Raw genomic sequence first — 15,169 nt, forward strand, 5'->3', positions numbered from 1 at the left:
GCTGCTCACCTCAACTCCCAGTAGGGTGGGGAGGATGGTGGCAGGGAGCCCAGAGCCCAGTGAGTGCAGTCTGCAGTCCTCCCACGGGTGGGGGGCGGCCCCCTGCCCAGAGCAAGATCCCCTCCCCCTCGGCGCCCCCCCCCCCCCCCCGCCGCGGCGACCGCCCCGCCCCGCCCACCCCGCCCACGTGACCGCCGCGTCGCGCCGGGGGCGGGGCTTCGCGCCGACACGTGAGGCGCCCGGCGCACGACGACTGGCCGCTCCCGGACGGCGGGGCGGCGCGCGCCGGACGCACCTGAACGCCCGGATGAGGAAGTAGAGCGCGGCCAGGCCGCTGAGGCCCGTGAGCACGTAGAAGGAACGCAGCAGCTGCGCGCCCGGCGAGCCCGGCGGCCGCGAGTACGTGCTGTTGTGCGGCGAGCCCGGCTGGCTCCCGTTCGTCACGGCCGGCGTTGGCGACAGCGTGGTCTGCGAGGCGCGCGGCGGCGGGGGCACGGCCTCCTCGGCTCCGCACAGCAGCGCCCACAGCAGCAGCAGCGCCCGCAACAGCAGCAGCAGGAGCGGCGGCGGCGGCACGCGCGGCCCCATGGCCCGGCGGAAGCGCTGGCTGCGCCCCGCCCCGCGAGGTGTCACTCACTGGCGCGGGGGCGGCCTCAGCCAACGGCCTGCGGGGGCGGGGCCTGGCGCCGGCAGACGCCCCGCCCCCCGCGCATCCCCGGGCGCTCCTGGGCGGGGCCCCTGCGCCCGGCCGGCTGCGCGCGCACCTGGGGCTTCCCGCCCCGCCCGAGCCCGACTGCCACACGGAAGCGCCTCCTCCGGGGGAAAGCGACTCCCGGATCGCGCGGTGGGGGCCAAGACCAGCGCCCGCAAGACCGCCTGGCGCAGTGCTCTCCAGACGCCCCGTCCCTGCCAGGGCCCCGGAGACTGCAGCTGTTCTCACCCCGGGGGGGGGGGGGCGCCGAGGGGGAGGGGATCTTGCTCTGGGCAGGGGGCCGCCCCCCACCCGTGGGAGGACTGCAGACTGCACTCACTGGGCTCTGGGCTCCCTGCCACCATCCTCCCCACCCTACTGGGAGTTGAGGTGAGCAGCAAAACCGAGGGTTAGCCCCAATGCCCTGCACGCCAAGACCGGGGCAGGAGGCAACCAGCCCAGGAAGCAAGCGCGGCCCTGCAGGCAACACAAGATGGGAGGCTCCAGGGGTCACTCTACCAAGACCCTGGGGGAGAGGTGCCCGACTCAGATGAGGGGGCCCAGGGAGCACCACCACTGGGCAGCCTGACTGCCCCTCAGAACCTGCGAGAACTGCCCGAGACAACCAAGTGACCAGGTGGTCTTTCTGGCTTGGGCCCTGAACAAAGGCCAGGAGAGGGTTTCTCTGGCACAATCCCTCCCCACTCAGGCCCCACGGCGGCACCGCAAGCCAAACTCAGATTTCTGTGTGGACACACCAGTCCTTTATTCAAATCCGACGTCCACGTCCCGCTGCTGACAGTGAGTACTAGTTGTGGTGCAAGCTGCCACAGAGCTGGTCCTCCCGGAGCAACGTGAACCCTGGCACCTCAACTCCCCAGTGATGCACCTGCTGGAAAACAAGCAGCAGGGGAGATAAAGAGGGGTCCAGCGGGAAGCCCACAGAACACTGCCCCGCTGGGGTCACAGGGGGGCAGGAGACCAGGAAAGGAGAACCCACTGGATGGGCCAGGCACAGCCAGGGCCAAAGGGCCTCAAATCACCCACCCCAAAATAGCACTTACAGGTAACATGGTGTGAGGCCAGGTAGCCGTGCCTCTGGCTCTTGCTTCCAGGTGAAGGCCCTCCTGGGACAGTGACCCCAGGTCATCGCTGCTCTCTGGCCACCTTTCCAAGTCACACTGGCTTCCCTTCAACCTGCCAAAGCAAAGAAGCGTTATGCCCAGCGTCCCGGCCACAGCTGGTATCTGCCCCACCCCACCCCCGAAACCATCCACGGCTCCTACTAGGAGGGTCTCAAGCTAGTTATCGGGGCCATGCCGGCAGAGGCCCCGTCACAGGCCGGCGTGCCCAGGGTGGGCCTGCGCCTTTCAGATGGGCCAGGCCACGTTCCACCCTTAAGCAGAGCCAGCTACCCAACTGGGATGGAGCTGCTTAGAGAACAGTGTGGGGCTCTGGGAAAAACTCATGGCGGCAACAGACATCAGAGAAAGCTAGTTAGGAGCCTGAGGTAAGGAGGTCTGGAAAAGACGGTCAACTGATGAACAAAAAATTCGGTGGTCTCCAATCCTGCTTATGGATCGAACCTACTCTTGAGGTATGACTGCCCGGGCCGCTCGCCTGGCTGCAGGCGGGGAAGGGCCAACGGCCGAGGTCTGATTTTGGTGCTAACTTAATTAAAAAAAAAGAAAAAGAAAAGAAAAAACAGTCAAAAGAACATTCCCCAGGTACATAACTTTTACTTTCAAATGAGCTCTCGACAAGAGGAGGGATGCGGACACGAGCAAAAGGAGTTACCTCGAATTACAGGGCTATTTCCACATATGAGCTAGCCAAGGGAGCAGCTTGCGTCTCAGAGGTTTCTGTTGGGCGCACAACACTTCTGTCCTCCGAGGGGCTGCAGCTTCCATAGGCTAGCGGTGAAAGCTCAGAACTTGTAAAGCAACAGCAGAGCCAGCCAACAAGCCGGTCAGTCTGTGGTCGCCCAGGGATGCTGCCTGCCGTCCACTCTCTGGCCTACCTCTAAACTAAGGCGGTCCGGGTTGGCGTCATGTGCCCGAGCGTCCACCGTCCCTGCTAAGCTGCCCACCCATCACCCACCTTCTCACCTAAACCGGGACCAATGGCAGTCAGCTGTCACAAGGGGCCCCGGCAAGCCTTCCCTGTCTGGCTCTCCAAGGGCCTCAAACTGCTCTCTGCTCAGTTCCAACTGCCTCGAACCGGTAGCAGGGAGTGTGTTGTGCAATGAAGGGAAATTGTCAGAGCAAGGTTCATTTCAGACGGTCTTTTAATCGGCTTCGTGAAGCCAAAGAAAACTGCGTACAAGAATTCCTTAACCACTTCAAATACAACATCAAGGGGATATGCATACGTCTTCCAGTAAAAAAGGACAATATAAATAAACATTTTCAAGAACCTCTCGAGGGAACGTCTGCAAGTCTACTGTGGGTCATACATAGCACAGAAGGGCCGGACAGGCCAGGCCCAGGGCAGCCAGAGTACCTCTGCTACTGCCGCAGGATGGGTCCTACCAGCCACACTCAGAAACGTTACACAGAGTTGGAAAAAAGCCACAGCTTGCTCAGCTTCCGACAAAAAAGCGGATTCAGAGTCCGTTCAATCTTAAGAGAAGGGAATCGGGGCACCCAACTTCACGGGCCTGACCCCACTAAAAAGAGAAACAAAAAAGGCAACACGACCAAAACCAAAACCCACACAACCCCCAATGATTTCCTAAAAAACTTATGGCTCGTGGTAAAAAGAAAAAAAAAATCTGAAGTGCTTTTCAAAACGTTTTTAAAACCCTTAAAAACGGACAGCGCTTCCTTAAAAAGAAAAGTCTAGCAATGAGGCCATCTGGGGGTCAGAAGCAGTCAGGCTGTGTTTGACAAGATCAGAACGGATAAGACTACAAAAGTGGGGTACAAGGAGGTGTGTTCACTACACATTAACGATTCAGCGAAGCTCCCAAAATCTTTAAATATACAGCCATTGGAAGGACGATCTTGAGCAGGAAGGATTTTTACTCGTTGTGTGTAGCTGAGAACAAGAAGCAGGTACAGTGTAAAGGCACTGAAGCACGCGACAAGATGCAGCATTCCACTCCCGGGTCCAGACCTGGAGGGCTCGGCCCTGCAGCCTCGGGAGTCACCAACCCCCCCCACAGCTGAGGGCAGGGCGGCAGGGCCAGGCGGCCGGGCCAGGCGGCCGCACATGCACTGATGCTGCCTGCTCGGGGGGCCCTCACTCTCCCTTTCCTTCTTAGTCAGTCTGCTTCTGCCTTTACGTTTTGGAGTAGAAATGGCTGCTGGCACAGAGACCGAGAGGGCAGTCTTGTCCCTTATGGGCAAGCACGGTGACAAAGTCTGAGTGTCGCTCGCAGAGGGCACCAAGCCTTACTGAGCTCCCACCGCAGGCCCCGGCAGCGTGGTGCCCTTGGAGTGTGGCTTACCATAACTGTCGTAGCTGTCTCTGTAGGACCCGCCCGAGCTCCGGTCACCATAGCCGCCACCTTGACTCCGGCTGCAAGAAAGACACTTCAGGCTACTCACGCCATCTGCAGCAGCGCTGCGCTGCCCTGCCCTGCGCCAGCATCCGGAGAGAAGCCTCCCACACACCCCGGGCAAGACCGCAGCCGTCACCTGCTGTAGTAGTCTCTGGAGCCTCCATAACCCCCACTCCTGGACTCGAACCGGCTCCCCCCGTAGCCTCGGTCCCCTCCTCCTGCAGACAGGGACGAGAAGAGCTGAGCACCATCGCCTACCAGCAGTGTCCCCGCTGTGTTCCCGACGGCCTCGGGCCCTGAGCGTAGCACTTACCTCTGGAGAACCCACGGCCCCGGCCTCGGCCCCCTCGGAAGAAGCCCCGGCCCCCAGCGGAGCCACCTCGATACCCACGGGATCGGTTGTCAGATGACTTGCCAGCCTGGTCTACTCGGATCTGTCGCCCGTCCACAGACTGGAAACCAGAGATTTGCACAGGTTAGCCTCTGTGCTTCCCACCCTCTCTGCAAACCCGGACTCCTGCACCCCCAGAGGAGCAGCCCCTCACCTTCCCGTTCATGGCCATCATGGCGTCCTTGGCATCGTCAATGTTCTCGAAGGTGACGAACCCAAAGCCTCGCGATCGCTGGGTCTCCCTGTCTTTCACGACAACCACTGTGCAGAAGAGATCTGGAGTCGGCCCCGGCCCTCCCCACAGGCAGCCCTGCTCGGCCACCAGCCCAGCTCCAGCCTCACCTTCAGAGATCTGTCCGTATTTTGAGAAGACCTGCTCCAGCGACTGCTCGTTGGTATCAAAGCTCAGCCCTCCGACGAAAAGCTTGCCTTCGTCCGATGCCATGGTGGCCTGTGGCAAACGCTGTTGAAGTCCTCACTGAGGTCGTCCAGGGGCTTCACCGCACCCCCTTCATACAAACGACACTGACTTGTGGGGTGAACGCTGCAACGCCCTGTCTGCCCACCTCCAGGCCACCCTGGGACGGCGAAGTTCGAGCAGGCCCTCCACCCCCTGCCCTACTCCGTGCGGAGCCCGACCCCAGGCTGGGCGCGCTGGGGCCGCACCCCGGCTCCGCAGCGCTCCTCAGGGCTGCCCCGGCCGTGGGACCCCCCAGCGTCGGCCAGGCTGGACACCCAACCCAAGGAAGGCGTCGGCCTCCATCGTGGTTCCCCCTCCGTGAGCAGGAGCCGAACTCCCAGCCTGACCAGCGGGGCGGGGAGGGGCAAAGTGCTTGGTCCACTGTGGGGCGCCTGGGAGGGGCGCGGGGCGGGGGGGCGGGGCCGCCACGTGCAGCCTGACGTGTGGGGCGATGCCAACTTAGGCCGACTCTTTACGGGCTGGGAGAAGCCCCGCCACGTAGCTCCGCAAACACAGGCCAGAACGCGCGGCGGACCGCGCCTCTCGGACCCTGGCTCGGGGACCTCGGAGGACGCCGGAACTGCGCCGCCCTCGCGCGACGCCAGCGGGAGGCCGGGAGCGGCGGCCCGGGCCACGCAGCGGGGCCCCGCCCACCGCCGCGCGCATGCGCCCCGCGCACGCCCTGCGCCACTCCATCCGGGCACCCGGCGCTCCCGCCATTTCGCTGGGCGCAGCCTCGCGCTCGCGGCCGCCATTTTGCGGTGGCGTCCCGCTCGCGGAGGGCCAGGCCCGAGGGGAAGACGCCCTCCGGCCACAGCTTGGCCCGGTGTCCCGCTGCCCATCGCCGCCGGCGGGGCGGACTCCACCCCGGGCCCGCCCCGGCGCCGCCCCCGCCCAGGGGCGTGCCGCCGCCGTCCCGCCTCCTCCGGCCGGCCGTAGGCCGCTCGCCGCCCCGGGCCCGTGGAGCCGGCGCCGCCAGGGCCCTCACCACTGAGTCGGGAAGGTCCCCTGACGCAGGCGGGAACAAGGCGCAGCACAACGAGCCAAGCCTCCTAACGCGCGAGTGAGGGGGGGGACGCCGAGCGCCCGGCCTTAAGTACGCCGCCGCGGGTCCCCGCCCCTCACCCCGCGCCAGCCAATCCGGGGGCTCGGGAGCCGCAGCCGCACCTCATATTCATGAGGCGGGGGCTGGGCCGGCCCCGGCCCCGCCCCCTCCCGTGCGCGCGGGCTCCGGGCGCGATAATTGGCGAGGACGCGCCTCGTCCGCAGTCCCCCGCCCGCGGCCCGGAGGCGGGGCCGGCGCGCGGCGGGGCGGGGCTGACCCACTTCCGCGTGCCCGCCCCCACCCCACTTCCCGGCCTGTGGCGGGGAACAAAGGGGCCTCTGGAAGCCGAGGGCCCAAACTTCCAGGGGATCTCCTGGTGTGGCTCGAACTCAGGACTTGTGCTCTGCTCCAGCAATCGCCGCCAGTGCAACCTTAGCCAAGTCCCAGCCCCACCGGAGCCCCAGCTGTCAGTTCACCTGAACCCTGACGTCATTCTCATACACTTGTCAACGTAACCGACACCCTGGTACTCCCAGGACCCCACGCTCCTGAATACACCACTTCATGTAGTCGGCCCCAAGGCCCACCCAAACCCCAAGACTGAGGAAGCCCCACGTGTATGGATGGATCCCAATATTCTCCAAGATCCCATTTCCTCCTACTTCTGAACTTTGGGGCACCCCAGTTTCACACAACCTGCTTTGATCTGCTTGGTGTGGTGCCCACACCCCCATACTCACCTAGACAGACCCTTCCGTGCATTCCAGCTCTAGCCTGCAGACTGACCCCAACCTGGGCACCCAACCCCACCACTGGGGCCAGCACTGCACCCCAACATTGGTCTCAACCCTTGGCCTCCCCTCCAGCATGTGCTCTGGCCTGGCCTCCTGCTAGCACATAGTTCTGCATACCAAGAACAGACTCATTACCCATGGCGGGGTGAGCAATGCTCTGCTCCTCCCCCTGTGCTTTTTCCTGTCTGGGGGTTCCAAGAGCTCTGCTCTCTGGAGAACCAGCTTTGCAGGAACCGTCACCAGCAAGATTGCTCCTGGGGAGTCCCAAGACCACTTTATGGGAGTCCCTTTGTGGCCACCATTTGCCCCCTGTGCAGGCTTTGGCTTATGTTGTCTCTGGTGACCCTGGACCCCTCCATGGGGTGGACAAAACTAGCGCAGAACCCTGCCTGCCCAAGCCCTGCTCTAGAAAATCTTCAGAGGGTAGACCCTCTGCAGAAGAGTTGGGGGTATTTGGGAACAGAGCCCCCCACTTTGTTGCCCACCGCAGAGAAGTCCCAGCCGCACTCCAGGCCTCAGGCTTGCTCCCACCCTCAGGCAAGGACATGGTCTCCTGTGACAAGATCACGGGGACCCTCCTCAGTTCAGGAGCCCCTTCCCGCAGAGCAGCTCATGACTCATCTCTTTGCCACCCCCACTGCACCTCCCTGCCCCGCTGCCCCATGCCACAGCCCTCCCTTACGACTGACTCCCCGTCAGAGGCAGCCTGCTGCTGCGTCAGCCTCTCACGCAGGGTGGTTATTAAAAGGAGCAAAAAGAGACATCAGCTCTCAGCTCCCTTCGCCTCCCAGCCAGCATGGGGGCGGGGCCCAGGTATGCCCAGCCCAGGAGCAATTCCCCGCCGCCACCCTTTCTGATGTGCTCCCCTAGCAAAGTTAGGTCAACGGCTCCTGGCTCCAGCCCAAGCCGGGTGTCCCTGCAGCCGCGGTGGCCCCGAATCATTCTCTGCCCCTAGGCCCCCGCCCCCACTGTTCTGTAGTTCTGAGTCGGCCTTCTCCTGGTTTTGTGAAGCGCTCTGTTCATTCATTCATTCATTCCGCCAGCACACAGTTATTAAACGTTTACTACGAGCCCGTTGCTGGGTACCGGTCTCCGTGTATACCCACGACTGTCCTGGGTTCCCAGCACAGAAAGGACCCATACCTGGGGACACCTGTTGCCAGGTGCGCCTGCTCTGGGCATTGTATGGAAACTGTGTGCTTGCGTCTCAGGTGTGCTGCCTGTCTCCGTCCCTGTGTCCGTGGTTTCCCGCATCTGCGTGTCCGTGTTGGGGGCGCTCAGGGGTCTGGGACCGCCTTCATCGCTGTCGCGACGGCTGCGCCACCCTCTCCCCATGGACACGAGGGGGCGCTGCAGCCTCGCTGTCACCCCAGCCGGGGGCTCCGGGTCCCGCCGCAAGCTCCAGCGTGGGATGGGGTCCTCGTCCCGCCCACAGGCCTGGCCCCTCGCCTCTGCCAGTGCGCTGGGAGGGGTGGGTGGCGGGGGGTGGAAGGATGGGGCTCAAAATAGCCGCGGGCACGGGAGAGGCTGCTATTCGCGGCCTGGCCGCGCAGTGCTCGCCGCCTGCCCGGCGGGACGGGGATTAGGCCGGGAGGTCCCCGACGGCGCATCTACAAATCGCCCCTCCGCGGGCGGCCGCCGCGGAGGGGGCGCCCGCCTCCTGGACCACTTCTCCCACCGCGGTCCAACCCCTCCCCGTCTGGGCGCCCCACCCGCGGGCGTCGCCGTGGAGACGAGGGCGGGGCCACCTCGCTCCCGCGGCGCCCCCTCCGCCTTCCCGCCGGGCCGGGCCTCTGGACGCCGGGTCCTCCCCCGACCCTGGCTAATGACCGGGCGGGAGGCGGTAATGAGCGTCTGGGTCCCGGACGGGCGTTGGCCGGGATGAAAGGCGCGTGTGTGGGGGGGGGACCCTCAGGCCGCGTAATTATCGCCCCCTCCCGGTCGGCCAGGCGGGGGCCGGGACCGTGCACCTGGCGGCCTCCCGGCGGGGGCGCACAAGTGGGACCGTCCTGGCAGATACTCGCCGGCTCGCCTGGCCCAAAGCCGCAGGGCTCAGAGCCAGGGTGGGGGAAGCGGAGACTGGATGAGTGTGCGCGTTGCCAGGTGTGGTGCCCATGTGTGCCGGTGAGCTGGGGAGTCGTGGGTAAACAGAGACACAAGGATGGCTAGGGACTGTGCCTGTGTGGACGGGAAAGTGGGGGCTGTGTGTGCGCGCGGATACGGAAGTGTGTGCGTGGTGCTCCGTGCGCAAGAACACAAGGGGGTTGTACACGGACTCCAGAACGTGTGCATAAGGGATATGGATGTGGGATCAGTCACGGACAGGTCTGCGTGTGTGTGCCTCGGGGGACAGGACTCACAGAGCATATGTGCCCGTGGTTGGTGGCGTGACTCGTGCCCCCGGGCTGGGCAGAAGTGCTATGTGTCAGCGGTGGCCAGGGTCTCCTAGGGCAGAGGACAGCTACAGGAGGCCAGAAGCCCTGCGGAGGAAGAGTTAAACTGCCCTCCCCCAGTTCCTACCTGCATGAGGAGGTGGGGGCCCTCCGAGGTCTCTAGGAGGCCCCAGGTGGCTACCAACTGTGAACACAGGAAACTCAGCTGTTTGCCACCCTGGGGAGCTGGAAGAGGTTGCCCCTGGCCTCGGTTTCCCGCCTGTTCCTAGGAAGGGTCTCCGTAGTGGAGAATGTGCAGGACAGGGGCTGGGGGCACCTCGTGGAGCCCCCTGTGAGTCAAGGCCCAGGAATGTGGAGGCCGCCACTCTTCTGTTCCTGCCCAGGCTCCCATCCCAGGATTGCAAAGGCCAGGCAAGGCACGGTTTGTGTTGGTGAGCACAGATTATGGGGCGGGACCCAGGGACACACAGAGATACACCTGTTGTGTATTTGCAGCCCACGTGTGAAAGGGCGAGACCTGTGGACGTCACACGCCTGCACGTTTGCTCTTTCTGTACTGGCAATGCTCCGCAGACCCAGATGGTGACCCCTTCCTTTCTACGGAGGGAAATGGAGGCACGTGTGTGGCAGGAAGCGCACAGATGGACAAGCACACATCAAGTACAGCAAACGTATACCAGATGTCTGTGGAACGCCAGAGCTTGGGCATTCACAAAGACCCCTGTGTGCTCACGAAAACCCCAAGGCTTGCCTTGGTGGGGGCGGGGGACACAACCCACTGGATTTTGAGACTGCGGAAGGGCTGAGGTTCACACCTCCCCACCCCCGGGGGTAGGAGGAGCTGCCCCCCACCAGTGTCCTATCCACTCACTTGACCTTGGCCCCACACTCAAGATGTCACCTACACACGGCTCCCTGCGGGCACAAGGAGGGGCTTGTGGTATCTCCATGGCAACACTGGAGTGGCCAGAACGGAGAGTGCCCCCCTCCTGTGGCAGTTGCCGGGGGCTCAGAGAAGACAGCTAAGCTGCCGTGGCCCTGGGCGGCCAGCACGAGTGCACATCCCAGCCCCATGTGTCCATGCAACAAGTGTTGGCGTCCCACAACTGTCTGGCTCTTCCTTGAAAGTCGGGGATGGCCGGGTGCCCAGCTGTGCAGGCTGCTGTTGCCAGGCCCCCCTCTGGGCCTCAGCTGCCCATCTGAGCAGTGGGTGCAGCAGCAGGGATTCCTGGGGTCAGTGTGGGTGAACGAAGGGCTGCCAGCCAAGGACAAGAGCCCACCACGGGGCACTTGGGGTTCTCTGCTTTTTCTTCTATTGCAGGACACACAGAAAATGGTCTGATGCTCACGCCCCCTTCTTCCAGGTCCCAACAGGAATGGAGAGAGTGAGTGCACGCACCCCCCGCCTGTCCCCAACCCGCATCAGCAGGTGTCTGCTCCTCCGGTGGGCCTAAAGCCACGGAGGGTAAGTGGGCAACGTGTGGCTGGAGCGATGGGTTGTTTGGGGGAGGGTGCTGCTGTGGGTGACAAGTCTCTGAGGATCTCAGTGCCTGCCCCTGCTGGGTGTGACTTTCAATTCTGTGGTTTTCTTAAGGGAGGTCTTGGTCCAGGGTGAGAATGGGGGTGCCCCTGTTTTGAGAACCATAGTGTTGACTGAGGTTGTGCCGGCACCAAAGTGTGAGCTGTGGCCAGTGCGTGCGTGCGTGTGTGTGTGTGGGGGGGGGGGTGCAGAGCCAGGAGCCTGCATTCAGGCGGGGATCGGTGTCTACCCCTTAACTGTTGAGGGGTGCACTTCCCCTGAGCGCGGGCGGGGGGGCGGCCTGGCCGGTCTGGCGGCTGCAAGGGGCCCTGCGTGGGCTCTCTCGGAGGCCCGTGGGCAGCGTCTGGGGGGTGGGGCGCGTGCAGTACGGTTGTACGCAGCTGTCTGGAGCCCCAGCTCCCCCTGCCTGCCGGTGACGGCCTCCCCTCGCGGGCGGCCCCGCCCACATTCCAGAGGAGTTAGGGGGTGCCCCCCACAGCCCCTGCCCACTCCCCAACCTCTGACCCAGCCTGAGCCCACTCCCTCCGTCCTGGGCACCCAGTGCTGCAGCAGCTGGTTCCAGGGAGGGGCAGCCGGGCGGGGGTGGAGGCTGGAATGTGTGCCGGGGGTGAGGGAGGGCCCCCTCCCCCCTCCCCCCTCCGGAGAGAGGGCGGAAGAGGGGAGGAGTCGGTGGGGTTAGAGAGACCCAGAGGGGAACAGAGACAGACCGAGATACTCAGGAAAGCAGAAAGAAAGAGGAAGAGAGAACCGGCCAGAGGCAAGAAGGGCAGAGAACTTAGGAGACAGAGGGGAGAAGTCGAGGCAGCAAGCCAGGGACAGGGACCCAGAGGGAGGGCCGGCACAGGGGCAGGGCCACAGGTGACAGCAGCCCCGCCCCCACACCGGGGCTGGGCTGCTCACCTGTCCCGAGTCACACCTGAGGCTGCCTGTCCCCTGCCCTCCCAGGGCGGGGCAGCCGTGGGTGGGGCTGGAGTCAAGACTCCTGGGTTGAGCCCCAGCACCCTTGGCTGTGGCTTGGTAACTCCCATTCCCAAGGCACCTGGAGAGTCAGGCAGGTCCCACTGGGCCCGGTGGGGGCAGCTGTGCCCTGGGCACCCGCCTGGGGCTGGGGGTGCAGGAGCGGGCTCCGACGGGGCACAGCTCACTCCCATCTTCCCAGATGGCCCCTTGCCAGAGGCCCGGCTCCTCCCCAAGGCAGGCCCTGATCCTGGCCTTTGGCATTTCAAAACCGTGGAGCCAGCCCCAATTACCCATTTGGCCACCCCCAGGGGACTCTGGCCCCAAGCAGAAGGCAGTGACCCCAGTGACCTTCTCCTGCTTGCCCACGGCTGTCTCATCATCCAGGAGCACTGCCCACCTGGACCCAAGCCTCCAGTCCAGACCGCACGCCTTGGCAGCCACACCTGTCCGCACAGCCCGCCCGACCCTCCACTGAGTCTTGCGCCTGCCCAGCCTGGGGCTAACTTTGGACCAGAAGTTTTGGCCTGCATGCTCCCCACCTGGCAGCGCCTGCTCCTGGTCACACCGACCGCTGCCTTCTCTGAGCAGACTCCTGGTCACAGCCAACCTTGCTCCCCTCCTCCAAGCCCCTAGCTCCCCGCAGCCCCCTTGCCAACCACCTCGCTATGAACCGGAGGCCGCCTTCACACAGTGCCCCATCTGTCCCTCCTCGGGCCTCTCATCCAAGCCCAGGCTGAAGGCCCAGCCATCCAGCCACCTGAATGTTCTGCTCCCTGGGGGCCACTCTCAATCCTCAGCCACAGACTTGGGGAATCGCCCCTTTCGGGTCCTCGCCTCGGCGTCTTCCTCCCACCTTTGGTTTTCTCTCCCCCAACTAACTTCGCAGCCCCCCCCCCCCCCCACATAAATACACCTGCTTGCACGTCTCCAGGTCGTTGCACACGCTGTCTCCCACCTAGGGGCACCCCTTCCCTCTTCCAACGCTTGGCAAACTCCTATTCCTTTGGCAAAACCTCAGGCCAAGGGCTCTCCTCCCGCTCGCCTTCCTGCGCTCCCCCCGCCCGGGGGCTGCATGCTCCCCCAATCCGGAGGTCGCGTCACCGAGTCGAGGAGGAGGGGGCAGCAGACAATGCCTGGACGTGGAAGGAGGGGTGCGAGCGAACGCGCCGGTGCGGGGGTCCACGTGCGGCGCCCCCCGCTACGCCCCCTCTTCCGTCCGGGCGCTGCCGAGCCGTCAGACCCTCGGCGCGCCTCCCGCCCCCAAATTTGCAGACGCGCGACCACGGGGAGGGGGCCGCCCGCCTCCGCGCCGCGCTTGCGCACTCAGCCGGCCAGGGCGCGGTCCCACCCTCCGGCGCTAACGCCGCGCTGTCATTGGTGCGTGCGGAGGAGCGAACGGCGGGGCCACCAGTGAGGCGTCCCCCCGGGGTGGGCGGGGCCTGGGCCCCCCGACGCGCGGACGGGGGCGAGCGGGGCGCCCTCCCCGCGGTGACGTCAGGCCCGATTCGCGGCGCGTTGCCGTGGAAACCGCGATTCCATTCCTGCGGGTTTCCGGGGGCCACCCCCTCCCATTCAGCTTTTTCCTCAATGGGAGGAGGGGGCGGCGCAGGGCAGAGACCGCCCCCTGCGATCTCCGCAGACCCAGTCCTCGCCGGGCCTCAGTTTACCTTTCTCTCACGTGGCCTAACCTGCAGACCCTCTGGCCGCGGCTCCCCTCGGCCAGGCACCGCCCCCTGGCTAGGTGTGTGCGCTGTGCGCCCTGCCTAGGGGGGAGGAGGCCAATGGCCCGCAGCCCCCACCGGGGTGTTGTCCTCCTAGGACCCCAGGGCAGGGCCGTGACCCTTGGACTCCCGGGCTGGGCGCCAGGCAGCGCCCTGAGGGGTGGGTTCCCGGGCAGCAGGGCAAGTGCCCCCCGCCCTCAGCTTGCACACACAGCCTGCGATTCAGCCTGTGATTCAGCAGGTGCCTCAGTTGACACCTCCTTCCACATCCCCCACCCAGCCCTGTGGAATCACCTGGGTACAGCCCTCAGCCCTGACCCCCAGGGGCAGCTGCGTGGGCGGAAGCTTCCACCTGAGCTGTCCCACCCACGCCTCCAACCTGTGGCCTTAGACTCTGAGGTGTGGAGAGAGCAGCCTGACGTGTGGCATCCTACCTTCCTGCCGTGGGCTTGCGATGATTTTGGGGTGACTGGCCAGGGAGAGGGGCAGAAGGTCCTTCCGGAGATGCTCCCAGGACACTCCTGGCACGGGACCTGTGTCCCTTACCCATGGGGTCCCTGGAGCTGGGGTTGGGAGGGCAAGGGCTTGGGCCATCGGAAATCTGCCCAGGAGTGGGTGGACTCTCCGATCCTCTTGGGCAACTGATGTTTCTCTCTGGGCATGGGGTTTTCTCGTCTATCAGTTGGGACTACAGTTAGTTGTAACTTCTGGGGGCAGTGCTGCCGACTGAGGAAGCACAGGTGAGTTGGTGCTGTCAATGTCCTGCCTCTGCCCGGTCCAAGTGGATGACAGCGGGACGCCGGAGGACTGGCCCCTGGCCCGGCCCTCAGGGAGATGCCAGTTGAGTTAGTCCCTAGGCAGTGCAAGGGCAGACAGGAGAGGGGTGTTCCTGGTAGGGCACGGCCCGGACAAAGGCCTGGAGGCTTGATGCATGACCGTCAGGGCTGGGGAGCCCTGGAATGCAAGGCCAGGGTGAGGCCAGAGAGGGGTGAGAGTTCACCTAAGGCTGGGACGGTCAAGCCAGAGGCCTTGAACACAAGCCTCAGGCCCTGGGGAATCATTGATTTCCGCTAGAGAGCTTCTGGAGGCCAGGCCCCCAGGAGGGGGCTCTGGTAGCCTCTGGGAGGGCTCAGGTCAGGGGCCCACCCAGGCAGTACCTCCTGCCTGGCCCAGCAGCTGGAGCAGCCTCCCTGTCAGCGGCTGGGGAAACCGAGGCCCAGAGTGTGTGCTCAGGTATCCCTGGTGACAGTTCCAGGGGTCAGTCCCCAGCCCACTTCCCACAGCCGGGAACTGAGGCCCCACCCAGGGCGCACTGTAAGCAGGCAGCCCTGTGCCCACACCCTGCAGGACTTCCGGCCTCGGGTACCGGGGAAGTGGCTGGCCCCTCCCTCCCCTGCTGGGGCAACTTCCTGCCCACCCTCACCTCAAGCCAGGGAGGGAACGTGGGAACTGTTCTGGGATGCAACCCCCACCCACTTTCCAGCTCCCACTACCTGAGGTGGTGGGAGAACCCAGCACCTCACCGGGCCACCTGATCACCCCAAGCCCCCTCCTCAGAGAAAGACCCACCCACCGTGCCACTTCCAGGCATGTAAGACCACCCATCGTACCTGGGAGCCCCCTGTGATGGGCAAGAGCCCCCACCCCCCACAAGTGGGCAGCACATTCA

At 64.7% G+C, this 15,169-nt stretch overlaps 2 protein-coding genes across 5 annotated transcripts; both read right to left on the bottom strand.

Moving 5' to 3' along the window:
• Window positions 1-10: 10 nt before the first annotated feature.
• FAM174C (family with sequence similarity 174 member C) lies at window positions 11-608 on the bottom strand. The gene is made up of 2 exons (XM_034998195.1): window positions 296-608; window positions 11-14 (listed from the first exon to the last, which is right to left on the bottom strand). The coding sequence occupies exons 1-2, from the start codon at window positions 586-588 to the stop codon at window positions 11-13; spliced, it is 297 nt and encodes a 98-aa protein (XP_034854086.1). The 5' UTR covers window positions 589-608.
• An 824-nt stretch (window positions 609-1,432) lies between these two features.
• CIRBP (cold inducible RNA binding protein) lies at window positions 1,433-6,136 on the bottom strand. Of its 4 annotated transcripts, none has more exons than XM_034996635.1 (9): window positions 6,036-6,136; window positions 4,930-5,096; window positions 4,742-4,848; window positions 4,510-4,648; window positions 4,333-4,414; window positions 4,143-4,213; window positions 2,489-3,730; window positions 1,756-1,888; window positions 1,437-1,583 (listed from the first exon to the last, which is right to left on the bottom strand). In XM_034996635.1, exons 2-7 carry the CDS (start codon window positions 5,030-5,032, stop codon window positions 3,714-3,716), a joined length of 519 nt encoding a protein of 172 aa, XP_034852526.1. In that variant the 5' UTR covers window positions 5,033-5,096; window positions 6,036-6,136; the 3' UTR covers window positions 1,437-1,583; window positions 1,756-1,888; window positions 2,489-3,713. The 4 variants fall into 4 exon arrangements, with proteins under 4 accessions (XP_034852528.1, XP_034852526.1, XP_034852527.1 ...); XM_034996636.1 differs by having other exon boundaries at window positions 4,930-5,038; window positions 6,036-6,122; XM_034996637.1 differs by lacking the exon at window positions 2,489-3,730 and having other exon boundaries at window positions 1,433-1,583.
• Between the last annotated feature and the right edge of the window lie 9,033 nt (window positions 6,137-15,169).

Source organism: Mirounga leonina, unplaced genomic scaffold, assembly GCF_011800145.1.
Source record: "Mirounga leonina isolate KUSES-001 unplaced genomic scaffold, KU_Mleo_1.0 Mir_94, whole genome shotgun sequence".
Taxonomy (NCBI): Eukaryota; Metazoa; Chordata; class Mammalia; order Carnivora; family Phocidae; genus Mirounga; species Mirounga leonina.